Source organism: Ictalurus punctatus, chromosome 14, assembly GCF_001660625.3.
Source record: "Ictalurus punctatus breed USDA103 chromosome 14, Coco_2.0, whole genome shotgun sequence".
Lineage (NCBI taxonomy): Eukaryota > Metazoa > Chordata > Actinopteri > Siluriformes > Ictaluridae > Ictalurus > Ictalurus punctatus.
This window is the reverse complement of record NC_030429.2, coordinates 21,292,586-21,312,548: the sequence shown is the minus strand read 5'-3', so window position 1 is coordinate 21,312,548 and position 19,963 is coordinate 21,292,586. Positions and strand designations below refer to the sequence as shown.

The following is a 19,963-nucleotide window of genomic DNA, read 5'->3' as shown; positions in this document are numbered from 1 at the left end:
CAGCACAGCCGCTGGGATTTCTGCAATGCCAAGAGCTTCCGAAGGACAGGTACCGGAGCGGCATGCAAAAAAACGTCCGGCCCACACTACTCCAACTCCACGGCTGTGTAGAAAATCGGCAAAGCAGTTGTACAAGGATTTTCAACCTATAAACCTAATGCGCCAATCAGTGACATACGTTAACATATAGTGTTATTTATGCCATCCATGCACTTTGACTCTCACCAATAGAGGGATACTTTTGGAAGAATTCATGCAGTGCAGTTGAATTAGTGTTACAGAGTGGCATGTCATTAAGAGATTTCCTATATCCCCTCTTGTCTATGTATGATGTCATACATCCTCTTGGCAAGTAGAAGCACTTAAAGCACAAGCACACATGCTCACACCTACAATTGACAGCCTGTCCTAAATGTGTCTATTAAGTAGTAACATGTGTGTTGAATGCTTTGAATATTCCCAAAACAGAGCTAAGTGCTTAGCATGTGCTGTATTGGATAGCTGAAAAGTGTGACATAGGCCAGAAAGGCATCTGTTTATGCTAGCTAGTGTGAGACATGCTTTTGCTTTTTCTGTACTGGCTAAAAACAAGATTTAAGAATATTTGAATATTTGACTGTTCCAAGTATTGTACTCCACTGTGAGCCATGGTAATAGTAGTAGTATTTTGGTCCCACTGTTTACAAAACAAGCTAAATTAAAAGAGCTTTTCAGTTTTAATGGCGTGTTCGGCTTCTACTTGTGATCGTTTATAGTGCTTACTGTTGGGTTTTGCATTCATAGCATGGCTGCAGAATTTAAAAACTGAGCCTGTCCTTTTAGTCAGTGTTTTAGAGAACTACGGTATATAAACCTCTCTTTGTGCCTGACCTTTGGTTTTAAAACCTACGTGATAATACATCGTGTGTGTTGCGGCTTTGGACAGCCTGCGAATATGCCAGATTTCATGACTCCAGAGTCCATAATCTGTTCGGGGAAAAATAAGCCATTTGTTTTTGTCTCCAGTCAGCATCACTGACACTTAGAACAAATGCACGAGTGTGTGTTTAATATGAATGAGAAAAGATGGGAGATGTAAGAAGAAACAGATTATGAAGGTGAAATGGGATTGTGTTAGATATTGTCTGATCGCTGGTGTGTATCTCAGCACAACTCGCTAGTTTTATTATATGAAAGTATTACAGACATGCTAGTCTGGAGTGCATTAAGATCAGGAATAAATAATATGTCCCGTAATGACTTGTTTATCAGTATTTATTTGAACAGCCGAGATAACTGACAAGAACATTTTGAACTTTCGAAATTCAACTTAGCAGCTTAGAAATGATTCATCGAAATTCCAAATCATTTCAAATCACTGAATTCGTCATTCTCCTATTTTCGTGACTTTGTGCATTTGTATCAGATTATGTTGTTTGTCTTTTTTGGGGGAGTTTGTGTTTATGTCATATGAGTCATAACTATCTTTCTCCTTCTGTGTCTTCTCTTCTCAGGATGCCAGCTGCTAGCATCATGACTGGTGGAAGAGCGCTGCTGCTCTGTACGAACACAGAGAACTGCATCTACCAGTCAGTCAACGGGTATGGAAAGAACACATTACACATCAGAATCATCTTCAGAATTCTTTAACATTATTTTCACCCCATTTTATCCCAATTTGATCATGTGCCAATTCTCTTCACTGGGCAACTCACCCCTAGCACATGATAGTTACCACCCAGGAACGGTGAGGGCTACTCTGTGCTTCCTCTGAGAAATGTGTGCAATGTGAAACCAGCAAGAACGCATTGGGAGGAAAGTGCTAACTGCCCTCTTCCAATTATATGAGCTCACAGATGCGCACGATTAGCTAGTGTCACTCTGATTGACAGAGAAGACAGCAACGCCCAACTGGAGCCAGTTTTCCTCTCTTGGACTTTCAGCCTTAGATATATGTGGCATTACTAGGATTCAAATTATATATATATATATATATATATATAAAATATCCACAATTTGGTGAACAATTTCTGTTAGGAGTTCTATATTCAGTATTTATCTCAAGAATGCTGTTTTCTAGATACTACCCAATGAGCCACTGCTAATGACATCAGCACTTAAATTGAGTGTTCAATAGAATGCAGTGGAGTCTTTCACCAGAATGACAACCATCTGTCCCATTGTTTTCATTAACCTTATCTAATGTCAAATGTATCTTTTAGTGTGTAAGGTATCTTTTTAATGTAGAAGATATTTCTCTTTGGCTGTGGATTGAGTCCACACTTGACCAACCACACCTGCAACCCGTTCCAGATTTAATCCCCCTTTGCTATTATAATAACCTCCATTCTTCTGGGAAGGCTTTCCACTAGATTTTGGAGCGTCACTGTGGGGATTTGTGCTCGCTCAACCACGAGAGCATTAGTGAGGTCAGGCAGTGATCTAGTTGGAGTTTCAATTCAAAGTGTTCAGTGAGGTTGAGGTCAGGGATCTGTGCAGGACACTCAAGTTGTCCTGCTCCAGCCTTGGCGAACCATGTCTTCATTAAGCTCGCTTTGTGCACAGGAGCATTGTCATACTGGAACAGGAAATCTTAAGGTTACAGCACACAAAGACATCCTGTACAATTCTCTGCCTCCAACATTGTGGTAACATATGCCTGTGATGGTCAGACTTCCACATACTTCTGGCCATATCATCTATTTCATTATGTTTCGTGTATATTACGTACACTGATTTGAGAGAATCTGAGACTCAGTTGTTATATTTACAGTGTTTCACATAATGTGTTTTACTCAAATCAAATTAGACCTCCAGGCGGTTTCATACTCTTTTAGCTAAATAAGGACTTCATTTGGTGGGCTGGAATGCCATAGCATGCTGTTACAGGCTGTATAACATTCAGCATGGAGGAACTTTAAGTAGACTGAGATCATTCTTTTTACTTTGGTATGTCACTAAGTGGTGTAACATTGTAAAGGCCAGATCCTGAACAAATAAGGGCAAAAAGCTATAAGTGTCTCTTTCCCTCATATGTTTTTCCTTACCAATCAGGTCATTGTGTCAGGCTTCCTCTTTGTTTTTTGTTTTGTTTTGTTTCCCCCCATCTTAAAGCATATTTTTCACCAACCTGTCAAGCTCAGTTAGTAGAAAAGACTTTAGTTTCTCAGTTGGTGTGGGTGACGGGCGATGTTACCTTCTTTCAGTTGAGCTTCCATGCTTGGCCTTTTTAACAAGTAGTCCATTTCCTTCCAGCAAGAAGAAGGATACAATCACCCTGGCCTTTTTTGGTCTGCTTGTCATTTTTGTTCTCCTTCTCTTTACCCCCTCCCTCTCCCCATTCTCTTTTTTTCTCCCTCTTCTACTTCTTGTTGGTTTTTTTGGAGATTGACCTAGTTTTCTTCCTCACTGCTTCATGCTTCTTAAAACAAAAAGGAAAAAAAAAAAAAGCCTCACCATAGAGAAAAATACGTTTGTTTGAATTTAACTGAATATGACTTCGCAATTCAGAAACAACAACGACAAGAAAAACAGAAATGGCTTGCATATAGACTTTCCTAGATGTTTTTTTTTTTTTCCATCATGTAGTGGTTCCTCGAAAAGCTAGAAGGTTCAAATTTCCTCCATTTGTTTGCTGAAGCAATGAGATCAGATGTGCTGGTTGGAATCCAAGCTAGCATATCTTTATGGAGATAATTAAAGAAAGGGAAAGCTGCATGTATGTGTGTGACTTTTTCCCTTATTTATTGTACATGATGCTTTAAAGCAAACTTAAAAATTGCTTGTTTTTAATTGTTTGATTGTGCTTACATCCACGAAGGTTACATACAGTATATGGAATTGTACTGACATTAATGGTGTAATCCAGAGACTCGGGTTTTGACGAATAGAATACAGATATTATAATGTGTTTGCTCTCTTTGTTTCTCTGCTCTGTTAAGGCTCCAGTGCTGTGGCTTGCGGCTTGAAGGCGCTCAATCTGTGGTGTCAAATAAGTCGGACCTGTCCAGGGTTGTGGACACACAGTCCCCCCTAACATCCCTGGACAACACTGACTGCTTCTCTGGGAACATCGACATGTTCGCCCACAAGGGACCGAGTGACACTTATCCTGTTGAAAATGGCCTGGGGGGCTGCAACAAGCCCACAAAAACTCCTGTGGGAATCAAAAGCACTGCCAGCATTAGGGACAAAATATCCCAATGGGAGGGCAAAACAGATAGTGCTGGACCAAACCCACCGACTATCATCCAGAAAGAGACGGAAAGTGTGAGGAAGAAGGATATAAAATCTACAGAGGTACAAAGAAGAGACAGTAAAAGAGGTTTTAGCTGTGACAGACAGGACATTGGCAAAGAGAATGGAAATAAGATTGGAGAATCCAGGAAAAGTACAGAAGCATGTACAAGGGAAAGAGATGTGATATTGGACAAAATGTCTGCGGGGAAAACTGACATTGTCCAAGACAAGAAATCTGTTTTGACACACATTAAGAAACTTGAGCAGGCCATGAAGGAGACACCTACTAAGCCATGCTTGCCTGGCAACTATTTCTGCCCACCTTCTAAAGACAAGCCAGACGAAACGGAGAAAAAGCCTGCAGAACCCATCTTTGGGACTGTGGAAGTGGTGAGGTCTGGGAGTCGCCGTGGTCGAAACAGAGATCCTGAGAATGTGTACACTGAGCCTGGGGCGCCGTCCATTAACCCTCTGCCCAAACCTCAACGTACCTTTCAGCACCACACTCAAACAAACAATTGTGGACTTCCCCAAGGTTCAGCAAAGGGGAAGCGGAATCTACCCCCTTTGCCCTCGTTACCTCCTCCACCACTTCCCTCCTGCCCTCCACCACCTGGGGTGTGTCAGAGGCCTTGGCAGGAACACACTCGAGACAGTAATAACAGGTGAGAATTTTACAGCATGAGGTGCTGTGTTGCAGTCATATGTAGCTTAAAATACAACAAATTCTAACCTTTGTATTGATTTATTTCTTAACTCTCAGATTATTATTCAATTATTCATCCATCATAAGACTGAGTCACTACAATGAGTCAGTCAACTACAGTGAAAGTAATAGAATAGAGATGTAGGTGCTTAAGTGAGGACTGAAAGTCTGGACTTGCTGGGAATTAAGGGGTTGAATGTTCATTCCATAATAAACTTGTGTGAAAAATGACTGAGCTTGGTACATCCCTGTAACAAACTTCAAAGCTGGGCAAGGAGGAGGCGGGAACCGGCTGAACGTAGACGTAATATTTAACCATAAACAGAACGCAAAACAAACACACCAATGTAAGTCAAACAAAAGTCTCTCTCTCTCTCCCTGTGGCGCTTCCAGTCACTCCTTTATTGCGCTCTCCTACTGATTAGAAATCTCTGTTCCAGGCGTACATCCTCACAGCCTGGCCCCTCCCTCCTCTTCATCACAATCCCATATTTTCTCCTGAATTAAATTTTGACCAATACCCACCCATCAGCCAGTTTTGCCCAATCATACGACGACTACCAACCAGGGAGGGTATAGACTATCACATGCTTCCTCCAAGACATGTCAAATGGGAATGTTTGTTTAATATAGTCTTGTGGCTACAAAGGAAACTGACTGACCTCAATAACATCTAGATGTCAGCTTGACTGGACTGTTAGTCAGTCTGACATACCTAACTATGGAGGACTGTGGAGGTCTGATGTTATATTCATGAGATTATTTTGCATAAGACTGCTCTGGGTAAGCCTTCAATAAAGAGGCCAGAGATTTTTGTTCTTAATAAGACTAATGAAATGTTTCACAGAAGATCAGTCTGCACCTTTGAAACCTTATTTTATTTCAGGTCTTTCGAAGAAGTCTGATTTCTGAAATATCTCTCATACTTCAGCCGTTGAAGTTGACTTCTCTCCATACCATTTTTGCTTAACTTGCATGAGCTTGCATCTAAGGTTACACATTACCCAGTCAAGTGCACAACCGCATGTTATCCCAACAGAGCTTTAAGTTCTGCAATTTCCTGTAGTCCCTGTTGTCTCCTTGCTTGACCTTCTCTTCATTCTACTAGTTTCCTTTTCGCGCCAGGTAAATATTACTCTTTCACAACACTATCTGCTATGTAAATCTCAACCTTGACCATATTATTAAAGAGATGAAAAGACTGTGCCATAAAAAACAAAACAAAACAAACTTGTAATTTCGACCAACATGTATTCCTCTTTCGCTTATCAGTAACATCCATTGTGTTTTATGCTGACTTTACAGGAAGTCATATGAGTTTGAGGATTTGTTGCAGTCGTCCACTGAGGGCTGTCGAGTGGATTGGTACGCTCAGTCCAAGCTGGGTCTCACACACACTTTATCTGAGGAGAATGTCTATGAAGACATCTTAGGTAACACCCTGCATTGGTTTGCACTAGTGAAAACTGGTGTCCTTATGGAATAGGACAGATCACAGAACATAATTCCTAGAGATTTCCGAACCACCTTTCAGAAATGATCTTAAACATCCCTGGTTTTAAAACTGTGACGCAACCTGAGACTTAATTAAAAACATCAGGTGTATTAGATCAGAGAACTAAACTAGAGCTGAACTGTGTAGGGCAGTAGTGTTCTATTAGAGTGGGAGAAAATGGACATTTGGGCCACTGTTGCGTTTCAAAATTTCGTTCATAATGTTTTACATTTGGGTGAAATGACTATGCTAGGACTACTCCAAGAGTATTTCAAAAAGGAGGGAAAACAAGCCTAGCTTGTTTGTTCTGGCTCTGTATCGTCAACACGTGCTGTAGGAGATCATTCTGGGAAAGCCAAACTGTTTATTAAGAAAGATTTCATTAAGTACAAGTCCATTCACGTTTCCAAACTGATGTGGTGGACATTCATTTTGTGCATAAATGTCGAGAAATATATTTGTTCCAGAAACAAAACCATTCTTGCTATTCTTGCAACCATGCAACATTCTTACTGAAAGATCCGTGTAATATCTGAATTACGTAATACATTTCAAGTGAAAAAATACCCCATATTCTGCTCACTATAATTCTCTTTAATCATATATTTGTAAAGTCAGGTGACTTTTTTTTTTTTTAAATGGCATCAGAGTTGATTTAAATTCCTAACAAATCTAAACTTTAACAAACATGACAGCAAGAATGAGACTTAATCTGAAACTGAGACCTAATCTGTGTTTTTATGTACAATTGATACTGTAGGTCAAGGCTGCTCGTATTGTGTCAGCTAGCTATTAACATTTAGCTAGCATTTATCAGTCAAGTTATTGTCATGCTATCATGTAAAGTTGTTGTAATGCTAACTTACGGTTTTGGTCATAAGTTTACATACACCATGCAGAAAAAGGTTCATTAATATGTTAATATAAATGTTAATAATTTAAACAAAGATGGATCATAAAAACAGCATTTTTATACTTATTTAGTGCTGCCCCGAATAAACTGTTTCACATAACAGATGTTTACATTAAGTCCACAAGACACAATAATAACTGAATTTACACAAATGAACCAATTCAAAAGTTTACACACCCTTGATTCTTAATACTGTCGTTACCTGGATGATGAACGACTGATTTAATGTTTTGTGATAGTTCTTAATGAGTCCCTTGTTTGTCCTGAGCAGTTAAACTACCCACTGTTCTTCCGAAAAATCCTCCAGGTCCTGCACATCCTTTACTTTTCCATCATTGTGTGCATATTTGAGCCCCTTCCAACAGTGGCAATATGATGTTAAGATCCGTCTTTTCACACCGAGGACGACTGAGCGACTCGTACACGACTACTACAAAAGGTCCAAACGTTCACTGATGCTCAAGAAGTCAACATGATACATTAAGATCCAGGGGGGTGTAAACTTTTGAACTTTTGTGAGTCTTTCTTGCCCATTTCTTTCACACTTTTTTTTGTAAATGTAAGGTTCTTTTTAAATGAAGACCGTGAAGCTGTACTTAAGCTTTCACCGGAGTGTTTATTGAAATGCATAGCTCCTCTTTTACATCAGTAAAGAGTTTGTGTCACCACTGTTTACCCAAGCTGTTCCTTGATATAGTGTTTGGAGATGAGAATGTTAGGGGAGAATATATCCTTTCGGTGTGGTGGACTAGGACAAACAAAATTCAGATCTCGGATAGACATGAAATACTGCAAAATAATATCTGAGAGTACTACTAGGAATTAATGTCCAGAGTACCTCAGCATGTCCATCAACAGGAGTGTGAAGAGCAGCATGTGCTCCTCAAGTCTGGGACTGGATGTCCCTGTCTCATACTCTCCTCCTGCAAGTCAAGTCTGGTAGATGAATTGTCATGGAAAGGGGGTTCTGTCTCTGAAAAAAGCTCTTTAGAACTCTGCATGTTTATGCAGATCATGCGGTATCTGTTGGCTATCGGTGCTAGTTTTAGTCGATTCCTTGGCAAGCTATCAGACATCTGGAGTAAAGAAATATGAAGGGAATAAAAGTATGACGTCAGTTCAAACCCCATTATAAAAAAAAAAAACAAGGAGCCAAGACAAGCTGTAGTTTTGCTGGACCTCCATTGAACACACAACATTAACCATGCAAATGTAAAGAGTACTGGACTGAAGAGGAAAATGTTTGAACGTGACTAGAATAGGACAGAAGAGATAAAGAAGCTGTTGAACCACATTACAAACCTAGAACTATAGTACAATTCACATAAACTCAAATAGAGGAACCCTTTACTGCATGCTGTTGTCATATGACAACAATCAATTTATCTCCAATTTTTTGATAGGCAATAATACAAAACTACTATTTTCCTATGTAACTGGAAAAAAAAAGGGCTTTAACTTTGACATAACAAAATAAAAAAACATGTCACATTACCAGGAAGTGCTGTTTGCACTTCCTTTTCTGCAATCACATGGCATGGTGACGGTCATCATCGGAGCACTCTGAAAATTTGATTCATTTGTCAATATTCATTCAAAACTACTTAAAGAAAACATTTTAAACACTATATGTGATAAGTTAACATTTATTGTTTGTCGTTTATATATTTTGAGTGTTCTGTTAAATGGTCAAATGTAATTGTTGCCATATGGCAACAACATGCGATAATGGAACTGTAGTATATGCATTCATGAATTGAAGCAGACCTACATAGCAAAAAAAAAAGACACTAAGCTTCTCTAATAGTATATTTACATATTTTCCCATTCTGAAATTGCACCTTATTTTATTAAATGTTACATTTCAAGAGAAAGAATTAAGAATTCAAGAGAACGAATTAAAAAGATTCTTCACCCAAAACATGTCTGGATCTTTGCATGTATTTTGATGAGTAAATCCATCCACATACTTTATTTTTATTTTTTTTATTTTTTATTTTTAAACTGTAATTACTTTCTAGAAGCTATAACTTTTACATGCTTACTAGGTGGCAAAAAAATTACATACAACTCATATGACTCAAACTCATGCAATTTATAATCTGGAAAATGCAGTAATTGGAATTGTAATCACAATACATTTTGTGTTATTTTTGACTATATGATACTTTCCACCATTGCACATTGTTGCCATATGGCAAAAAAAGTACCATTTGCCCTCCTAAAAAAAAATATATATATATATATTTGTATTACTTGAAATAATTCAAGTATTAAAAATGCATAAAACTTGCTTTGATGTAAATGTAATCATTCATGCAGAAGGGGGTTAACTGTCCACTAGTTATAGCCTGCACTGTTAACTAGAGCTAGCAAGGCCAGTTGAAACAAACTTGTTTACTTCAGTGTTTCAATTGTGCTAGCTACATATAGAGCATGCACTTACTCATAAGCTATACCACAGATAATGGTATAATTAATGGACAAGATAAATACTGTATAATTCCTCGCCTCAATTACATCCACACATTCTTCCATATACATGAGTTATTTTCATATTATGTCATGAAAAGCAACTCCGGCTAACTCTCTTTGCTAGCTTATATTAGCTAGATAGGTGGAAATAGTTAGACCATTACTCATGCTAGAGTTTATAGATAGATAATTGGCCTGCTTTTTCAGTGTATCTATACCACCGCATACAGAAAAGGTGTCCTGACGTCTAGCTACAGTATTAGCGTGTCCATAGACTATCCTTCAGAATTGAGCTACTTTTGCTGCCTTTGATAGATTTTTGTATAAATCCTGGAGGTAATTACTTTCTACCATACAGTTCAAACAAAAATGGGACTAAATCGGAAGCATTAATGGAGGGAAATTAAAGCCCAAATAAACTAAACTTGTTGGAAGAGTTGCTTACTGGGCATGATGCAGTAGAATAAGAAGTTATGTCTCAGTTAGTTACTAAAATCTAAGCAACACTGAACATTCAGTTGTATTCATGAAAAAAAAAATATATAAAAATATATAACCACCAAAATGTGAGTAAATTTAAATAACAAAAGACACCATTTGCAGATCCTCCATCTAAAGAAAACCCTTATGAAGACATAGAATTGGAAAGCCGCGGTGCTGGAAACAAATATCCTGTTCTAACGTCACCGTCTTCGCCCACTCTCGACACTCCTACTAAGGTATTTACATTAAAATGACGCCAATATTTAACACCTATATTGGTTTATGATCTTTAATACGAAATAACACCGCAGTGACCGTGTACTGACACTCTTCTTAATTTGCACCAATACTAGCTCTCCTCTAAGCCTGGCTTCTTCAGGCAGAGTTCAGAACGGCGGAGCTTCAAACTATTAGATCTGCGCAAGACAAACAGAGATGGGGGCATTGCGTCACCCTCAAGGATAAGCCCACCTTCAACCCCCAGCAGCCCTGATGATACACCGTGCCTCTCAGGAGACCCCTATAACCGCAGACGAAGGAAAATCCCCAAGGTATTGTCAAGAAATCCAGTTCTGTAATCCATAATTGAAGGAGATTTCAGGGATATAAGGCTTCTGCAGCAGTATTCAGTTCCCTTAAAGAAAAGCTGCAGATGGGCTAGTCAATAAAAATCATTTTCATGATTTAACAGAAAAAGGAACATTTCCTTTTGTGGCCATGAGTTAAAGTCTTAAACAGATGCTTTTAAAACAAATACAGTTTAGTCTTTACCTGATAAAAGAGACTGGAAGTTTTCTTTTCCAACAGATGGTGCTGAAAATAAATGGCATCTTTGAGGCCCGGAGAGGGAAGAAGAAAATGAAGCGGGTCTCTCCGTCGACTGAATCCAGCTCAGGGCGAGGTGTATGTAAGTTTATCTCACACATTCACACGTGGTATTTTTGCCGCACATGTGAATATGATTGGAACCGATGCCCAGTTCTGAGCACTCATTACGAGACTTTACCATGTGATACTATACACTGCTTCATTCGCTGTCTCTCTGCTCCCCCGTCACACGTGTATCCACTTAGCTTTATGGACATGTTTACATTTTTGGCTCAGTTGTGTTTGACCCATTTTTTATTGATTTTTTTTTTTTCCCAAGGATGGTAGAGTTATTCCGCTTTATGGGATACACATGCTCAAAGCCTGATGTATGCGTGAGTCACTATCTGCATACCAGTTGTTTTAACCATCTTGTCTTTTTTTTCTTTTGGATATAGTAACAGATGAAAACAGTGAATCAGAGAGTGACACAGAAGAAAAGCTGAAAGGTGGGCTTTGAATTTATTGAACAGTGTTTTGAGCAGATATGTTAGATGCTTATTCTTTCTCTAGAAGTCTGTATGACCTTCTCCTTGAGGTTATCTGTATTAATGGGTCTAATGCTGATTTTTCATGGTGTACTAGCTCACAGCCAGAGGTTGGTGTCGGTGCAGTCCATGTTAAAACAGACGGGCCGGTATCGCACGCTGGAGAGAGATTTGATGGACCTACAGGAGAGGAAACTGTTTGAATACTTCTTGGTAGTGGCTCTACATAAAACCAAAGCAGGAGCACCTTATTTGCCTGAAGTCACCCAGCAGTTCCCACTTAAGGTAGCCTGTCATTAGTGATCCATGCTATTGTTCTGAAAAAAAAAAAAAGAAAAAAAAAAATCCTATGAATGACAGAACATACAGTAGAAGCACATCTAATGATTTTTATGTCATTTGGTAACACTTTTGGTTATTCACAATTTGGATAATTGATGACAACATCCATAAACAGCTGACATGCTGAGTCTGTTCAGGCTTATTAATGGTTTGAAGTATGATTGTTCGTAGTATCTGAAAGTGCTACCTTATCAAAATGTGATAAGCCTTATCAAATGCGTTAAAAGTCTGCTTTCTCATGACCCGACTTCTGCACATTTAGCTGGAGAGGAGTTTCAAGTTCATGCGAGAGGCTGAAGATCAGCTGAAGGTCATTCCTCAGTTCTGCTTTCCTGATGCCAAAGACTGGGCCCCTGTGGACAATTTCCCCAGGTAACTTACTTACTTTCCACACTATCAATAAAAAAAACACTGTTAAAATGTCAGGATGAACTCTAATGGGGTTTTATTTTGTGTAACATTTTTAGTGAAACTTTCTCATTTGTCTTGACGGGGGAGGATGGGAGCAGAAGATTCGGCTACTGTCGACGTTTACTGGTGAGCTACTTTTTCACGCTGTTCAAATTTTATATATATATAATATATATATAAAATTAGGGTGGACAGCTATTTGGAGTGCACATATGGAACAGTTTAATGACGTGTTTTCTTTAAGACAATTTCCGCTGTCATTTCTGCTGCTCAGTACAGGAGGTTTTGTGTTTGTCGAATCAGGCCACATTGAGACTTTGTGTAATTGCTGCTTCTTGTTGTTAGAATGAGAATGTAGTGGACTTATGTGTGTTTGCGTGTGTGTGTGCTTGTGTTCCACAGCCTTCTGGGAAGGGGAGGCGTTTGCCTGAGGTCTACTGCGTAGTGAGTCGACTGGGATGTTTCGACCTCTTCTCAAAGGTATGTTCTCACGTCTCCTAATTGACTCATCCAATATTATATACAATAATATAAGTGTATATAAAGTCCTATATAAAATGTAGAATATTGGATGTATACTCAAATAAAGTTTTTACCAAAGCTGAAGTATGGATTTACATTTATGGCATTTGGGAGGGGCCCTTATCCAGAGCGACTTACGTTTATCTCATTTCTACAGCTGAGCAGTTGAGGGTTAAGGGCCTTGCTCAATGGCCCAGCAGTGACAGCATGACCTTCTGATCAGCAGTCCAACATCTTAACCTCTGAGCTAACACTGCCCCTGTATGAAATGCTGTGAAATCCATGTGTTTATCTGTTCGTCTTTGTGTTAGATGTTGGATGAGGTCGAGAAACGGAGAGCGATTTCCCCTGCTCTGGTGCAGCCCTTCATGAGGGCCATCATGGAGGCTCCATTCCCCGCCCCAGGCAGAACCATTACTGTGAAGAACTTCCTGCCAGGCTCAGGAACCGAGGTGTGTTCAGTCAGTGGTGTTCTTCTTGATATTTTTAACCACAACTTACTGCACTGGGTTAGAAATATATACGCCCAACACAGCCATTTCCACCAGAAAGTAAGTTCAATCATTAGCCAGGGTGTAACGTAATGTTGTGTCCTAAACAATACAATCTTCTTCGAAAGTATTGGAACAGCAAGACCAATTCTACTATTTTCGCTATACATTGAAAACAATTTGGGTTTGAGAACAAATGATGAATATGAGACGATAGATCAGACTTTCAGCTTTCATTTCCTGATATAAACATCTAGATGTGTTAAACAACTTAGAACATGGCACACAGTTTTTTTTAGGTGAGCAAAAGGGACCGTATGTTGAGAGGATTTACTGTAGCACACTTGCTATGTATGTTCTACATAGAACATTTCGGGGTCCCTCCAGTGGGACAAAGCATAGAAGCCTTTAGAGCACTAGAGGGAACCCTTTACTACTTTTTATTCTGTGTAGTACTGCCACTTTAATTCTTCATTTGAATGCAATAAGCACAACTCCAGTACAACCTGTGAATTGCTTGTTAACCCACAGTTCTCTCTCTCTCTCTCTCTCTCTCTCTCTCTCTCTCTCTCTCTCTCTCTCTCTCTCTCTCTCTGTCTCTCTCTGTCTCTGTCTCTGTCTCTCTTTTTCAGGTAATAGAGCTGTGTCGCCCCTCTGATTCACGGCTGGAGCATGTGGATTTCGAGTGTCTTTTCTCCTCTTTGAGTCTGCGTCTCCTCCTAAGAGTCTTTGCCTCACTGCTGCTGGAGCGGAGAGTGATCTTCACAGCAGACAAGCTCAGGTATTATTATTTACTTTGTACACTGCATAAAACAACAACAACAACAAAAACGACATCTTAGCAAGTGAAAACATCTTGATTATAGTCAGGTTCATCTAGAATTTCCTATTATGAGATAACAATAAACCAAATATAAGATTATTAAACTTTTTTTTCCAAGCTAAATTATGTGACAATAGAATAAGATAATGTAAAGCTAGAAATGAGTAAAAATGACTAGAGATAGTTTGAATAATTTTATGTTTGGTTTATTGTATTCTCATTGTAGGAAGTTCAAGATAAATGTGAGTATCTGAGATCTTTTCACTTGCTAAGATGCCATTTGTGTGCATTGAGGTAGAGATAATTATTTACATGAGCCCTCTTAGAGAATGTAGATTATGAATGTTACGGAAAGATCTTTTATTTATTTATTTATTTATTTATTTATTTATTTATTTATAGCTCTTATTTATACAGAATAATGTTACACCATGGTTACCTAAGTGTTTTTACCAGTTGGAGAGTTTGGGTCATGTGACTCTAATAAATGTTCAGCAGAGGAGACAAACAGAGATGTGACACTAGAACTAGAGGAAAAAAGTTGTGGCCCCTGGAACCATTTGTCTTAGAGGAAAAAAAATACCCAACTGTTATAATGTTGCCATGGGAATGAAAGTCACAGAGTTTTATTTATTTATTTATTTATTTATTTATTTATTTGGAAAAAGCTGCTCTGGGCTAGGCACTGGTGTTAGCAAAATAGAGATCGACTGTGTTGTGTACATTTTGACAGATTAAAAATATTATATACCTCTCCCCCTCCAAAATCCTGCATCCAGCATTGTGCAACACAACTCAACGCAATATAAATCAACATCCCTTTTCTGTAATTTTTCCTCCAGTGCTCGTTAAAATGAGCAAGATGATTTCAGAGAAGGATGACGTGTCACTGCTCAGAAATGAGTGGAACATTGGCTCCATCTATTCAAATTGTTATTGAAGGAGTATAAATGAAAACAGACTCACTCACAGATGCACCGTATTAACCTTGTGTTGTTGACGGCTGTTTGCTCTCCATGATGACAAATGTTGGATGGATTTAGTCCAAAATAGTCAGCAATGATTTCCTTTATGTAAGGAATTTAAAAAAAATGCAGTCCTGTTTTTATTAATACACTTCATCTAATATCACTTCATCTGAAGTTATCAGATTAGTGAAAGTAGAAGTCTTGTACCTTTGCGCCACCTTGTGGTCAAAACTGTTAAGCGCATATAGTGCTCGTTATCGACTCAAGAGTCAGGTCATACCGTCTTGTTTTCTTATTCTTGGGAGCTTCATATTGCACCAGCATCTGAATGAATATTTGAATGAATAAATTTAGATTATTTATAGTATATTAATCACAAACTATAATTGTTTTATACAATTTAATTGTTTTTAATGGTTTAGCCCAGTCAATTAAAGGCTTTTTACTTAACCACGTGAGTGCCTTGGAGTATTTCATGTTCATATGCTGAAAATATTAGAATAAAGAATTTATAATACAGAAATGTCAACCTGAGAAGAGCTCTAATCAGCTAATTAACTCAAAACATCTGCAAAGTTTCCCTGAGGCATTAATCTGTAGTCAGTCTGGTTCAGTACACACAATGACAATCACGGGGAAGATGAAAGTAAATGTTGCGTTTCATTTGGAAATCAAGGTCCCAGAGTCTGGAGGAAGAGTGGAGAGGAACAGAATCCAAGTTGCTTGAAGTCCAGAGTGAAGTTTCCACAGTCAGTGATGATTTGAGGTGCCATGTCATCTGCTGGTTTTGGTCCACTGTGTTTTCTCGAGTCGAGAGTCGATGCAGCGTCTACCAGGAGATCTTAGAGAACTTCACGCTTCCATCTGCTGACGAGCTTTATGGAGATGCTGATTTCCTTTTCCAGCAGGACTTGGCACCTGCCCACAGTGCTAAAACTATTAGTAACTGGTTTACTGACCGTGGTATTACTGTGCTTGATTGGCCAGCCGACTCGCCTGACCTGAACCCCATAGAGGATCTATGAGAGACACCAAACCCAATAATACAGACGAGTTGAAGGCCGCTATCAAAGCAACCTGGGCTTCCAGAACAAACACCTGAGCAGTGCCACAGGCTGATTGCCTCCATGCCACGCCGCACTGATGCAGTAATTCATGCAAAAGGATTAAAGCCCCAACCGAGTACTGAGTGCATGACTGAACATACTTTTCAGAAGGTCGACATTTCTGTATTATAAATTCTTTATTCGAATATTTTGAGATACTGGATTTTTGATTTCCATGAGCCATAAGCATCAAGATTAAAAGAAAAAAAAAGGCTTGAAATATTCCACTTTAATGAATCTAGACTATTTAAATGTTCCACTTTTTGAATTAAATTACGGAAAAAAACTAACTTTTCTACGATATTTTTGAGATGCACCCGCAGTGTATTTATTTGCTTACTCTGCACTTTACTACTCCTGCACTACTGCACTGGTTAGATACAGAACTCCATTTCGCTGTACTAGCACTTATACTCTGTGCAATTACAAGAATAATGAATCTAATCTAATCTCTTTGTTTCTGTCTCTCTGCAGCACACTGTCTCTGTGTTGTCATGCAGTGGTGGCCCTGCTCTATCCCTTCACGTGGCAGCACACATACATCCCCGTGTTGCCCCCTGCTATGATGGACATTGTTTGCACTCCGACTCCTTTCATTGTGGGCCTGCTGTCCAGCTCCCTGCCTCGACTCAAGGACCTCCCCCTAGAGGAGGTAAAACCCCCCTCTACAGTACATCCATAAAGGCATAGATTGGGGAACATCATTATATATCACTATATAGTAACAGCCAATTCACTGTAACTTGTATGGTGGATGCTCCACATAATTTAAGCCTAATAATAAACCGGTTAAAAGCAGGTTATTTAACAATAAAAAAATGCCTAGTTGTTGATATGGTGAAGTTTTCTGAAATTAGAGGGTTTTTTTTTTTTGTAACAGCGAGTGGAAAGTCTTCAGGACAGAGGAGTTTGTGCTTCCTGGTTTCTCTGTAACATGACAAGCTGCATTTTTTTAAATTCAAGATTATATTGGTCACATACACAATTATATACAACATATAACTTGCAGTGAAATGAAAATTATTGTCTTATCAACTTGACAGTTAATAAGAAATTCGGAAATTCTGCGTAATTATAAACTGTTTAAAAAAAAAAGTATGATGTGTCATTCTTTAGTACATTTTCAGTGTTGGCAAAATGTTTTGGTATAAGATGAATAAAGCATGGACGGGGCATGCTGTTAGAGGAAAATAATCAACAGAGTGTTGAGATGCATTTATATCATGATACAAGGAAGGAAATAACAGCCAAAAAGAGGAGCGAATCCCTCTAATAATAGTGCATGTGGAGAGTAATGGCACTGGCAAGGAGGTCAAAGGGCAATCTGTTTCTAATATTTTCCATGAGCACTTCCTGTTCAGGAGGACTCTATCTGCTGGCCCTGAACCGTGACCTTCTTCCTCATTTAAACAATAGCTGTGCAGAGATAAAAACTGAAACTGGCACACTCGCAGGAAATGACATTATTCCCTCCTGTTCTCCCACAGGTCCTGGTGGTGGACCTTGGCAATAGCCGTTTCCTACGACAGGTAGGACTTTATACCTTCCTGTGAAAGCCCTGTGTCAGTGTCTCCATAAAACTGTCTCAACTAATCAGAGTTCTTATTTATTGTATAATATATATTACGTTCTTATATATTTAATAATGTTTAAGAAGTGATTTTACATAATCGTTTTTTTTTCTTCTTCAGATGGATGATGAAGACTCCATTCTGCCTCACAAACTGCAGACTGCTCTCGAGTATGTTCTGGAGAAGAGGAAAGAGTTGGCCTCTGACAGAGGAGAGCTTCCAACTGGTACATGATCTGTTACAGGAAGCTCTCTAGATGAACTCAAGCCTGCTGTGGCAAATTTCATGACTTCTAATAGCATGTTTCTTTTACCTGAGCTGATTCTTTATCCTCTGTAGTTACTGAGTAATCTGTAGTATACGTCGGGATGAATTACTGAATAATCGACTGGGGCTTTGAAGGGTTAATTGATATTTCAGCCTCGCTGCGAATTTAATTCATGAACTTTGTGTTGCTGAAAGAATGATTCGAATCTCACGTATCCCTCTCTTCTTCAGAACACTGCTCTCTGAGCGCCGTGGTGTCCGAGGCTTTTGTCCGCTTCTTTGTGGAAATAGTCGGACACTACTCGCTCTTCATGGGGGGCAACGAACGTGATGAAGAGTCCTCGGCGTCTTCCTCCTCCCCCACGCCTTTATCCTTTCAACGCGACGCCTTCCGCAAGGCTATGTCCTCGAAGAGTCTGCGCCGCTTCCTGGAGGTCTTCATGGAGACGCAGATGTTCACCGCTTTTATTCAGGAGAGGGAGATGCGCAGGCAGGGACTGAGAGGTACTCTAGGTGCTCATCAAGCTCTTTACAGCTTCCCTTCATCTTAAAAACATACACAATTTAATGCATACTTTTTCATTGTACAGGCTTGTTTGAGGTTAGGGCTCAAGATTACCTGGACTCACTGCCTGGAGCTGAGAATCGAGGGGTCAATAAGTTTCTCAAAGGTCTAGGTAAGCTTTCTTTGTGCTGCTTATATAATATACAGTATATATATATATATATATATATATATATATATATATATATATATATATATATATATAATATATATAATATATATATTTCTGACTGGATACTCATAAATCTCGTACTGAATGAATCTTTGTCTTTGCAGGACACAAAATGAAATTCCTTTCCAAAAAGTGAAGTGTCCCCTTGTTTGGTAGACAGATTTAGGCACCAATTAAGCTCCATAGCAGTGATTCTGCAAAGACATGGACCTGAGACCTCATGACAGCACTGAGACTGGGGGGTTGGGGGGGATTGGGGTGACACCATGAGCTCAGCAAGAAGACAAAACTCGGACATAACTACTTGGCTGAAAACTTCATTAAATGCTTTCCTCCCATTTTTCTCACATCAAACCAGTACCAAGGTCATGTTTTACCGTAGACTGGTGTGTTTGTAAGCGTGTGTGTGTGTGTTTGAATAACTGCTCACTTTCTATAAAATGTGCTACAAGATTAGAAGAGAAAGTAGGCATGGACCAAAGTTTAATTTCCTGTACAGTTTTTTTTTTATTTGTCACATAAATTTTTTTTGGAACGTTGATATTTTTTTTGCCCCTAAGAAATAGAGTACAACTTCTGTAACAGGGGGCAATAATTTAATTTATATTCTTTCTAGAAAAAAAAAAAGACATTTATAATTTCTTACATAAAACCTTGTTGCCTTTTAAATACAAAAATAAATAGAAAAGTTGCTAGTTTTGTTATAGACTTATTTATCACAGTATATTCCGAACTTTGGATTGGTAAGTAAAATACCACTGTGACTGGTCATTTATGTTGGGAATGGAAGAAGATGGGGATGAGAAGAATCTGACAGATTAATAGATGCAGGTAACCTGTTCTGGGATGCAAATCTTAGACTCTATAGAACAATGGACTTCATTTGATGTGTTCTGTGTCTTTTGCTGTTCATGTAACAAAAAACAAAAAACAACCTTACCACTAAATGTGTTTGAAACCTGATTACCAAAAGAGCTGCTGGTCTCCATTTCAAAAATGTCTGTGATTTAAAGTATATCCAGGTTACATTTGCTTTTCCGTACACCAGTAATAAAGGATCCAGTCTTCCATCTACACCAC

The 19,963-nt window shown here is 38.8% G+C and overlaps 1 protein-coding gene across 2 annotated transcripts in view; it reads left to right on the top strand.

Annotated features, from left to right (window-relative positions):
* si:dkey-82f1.1 (DENN domain-containing protein 2A) overlaps window positions 1-19,963 on the top strand; it is a 35,442-nt gene that overhangs the window by 14,888 nt on the left and 591 nt on the right. Inside the window, exons 2-20 of one of the 2 annotated variants that reach the window (XM_017485629.2) lie at window positions 1,494-1,580; window positions 3,921-4,883; window positions 6,230-6,357; window positions 10,411-10,526; window positions 10,644-10,841; window positions 11,098-11,197; window positions 11,556-11,606; window positions 11,743-11,930; window positions 12,250-12,359; window positions 12,455-12,524; window positions 12,801-12,878; window positions 13,232-13,372; window positions 14,044-14,192; window positions 16,783-16,960; window positions 17,796-17,837; window positions 18,000-18,105; window positions 18,378-18,650; window positions 18,737-18,823; window positions 18,988-19,963. The exon at window positions 18,988-19,963 is cut by the window's right edge and continues 591 nt beyond it. In XM_017485629.2, the coding sequence (XP_017341118.1) occupies window positions 1,495-1,580; window positions 3,921-4,883; window positions 6,230-6,357; window positions 10,411-10,526; window positions 10,644-10,841; window positions 11,098-11,197; window positions 11,556-11,606; window positions 11,743-11,930; window positions 12,250-12,359; window positions 12,455-12,524; window positions 12,801-12,878; window positions 13,232-13,372; window positions 14,044-14,192; window positions 16,783-16,960; window positions 17,796-17,837; window positions 18,000-18,105; window positions 18,378-18,650; window positions 18,737-18,823; window positions 18,988-19,019 (3,096 nt within the window). In that variant the 5' untranslated portion in view covers window position 1,494 and the 3' untranslated portion in view covers window positions 19,020-19,963. Of the gene's footprint in view, window positions 1-1,493; window positions 1,581-3,920; window positions 4,884-6,229; window positions 6,358-10,410; window positions 10,527-10,643; window positions 10,842-11,097; window positions 11,198-11,555; window positions 11,607-11,742; window positions 11,931-12,249; window positions 12,360-12,454; window positions 12,525-12,800; window positions 12,879-13,231; window positions 13,373-14,043; window positions 14,193-15,878; window positions 16,629-16,782; window positions 16,961-17,795; window positions 17,838-17,999; window positions 18,106-18,377; window positions 18,651-18,736; window positions 18,824-18,987 lie in introns of those variants that run through there. The other variant, XM_053685779.1, reaches the window with a different exon arrangement.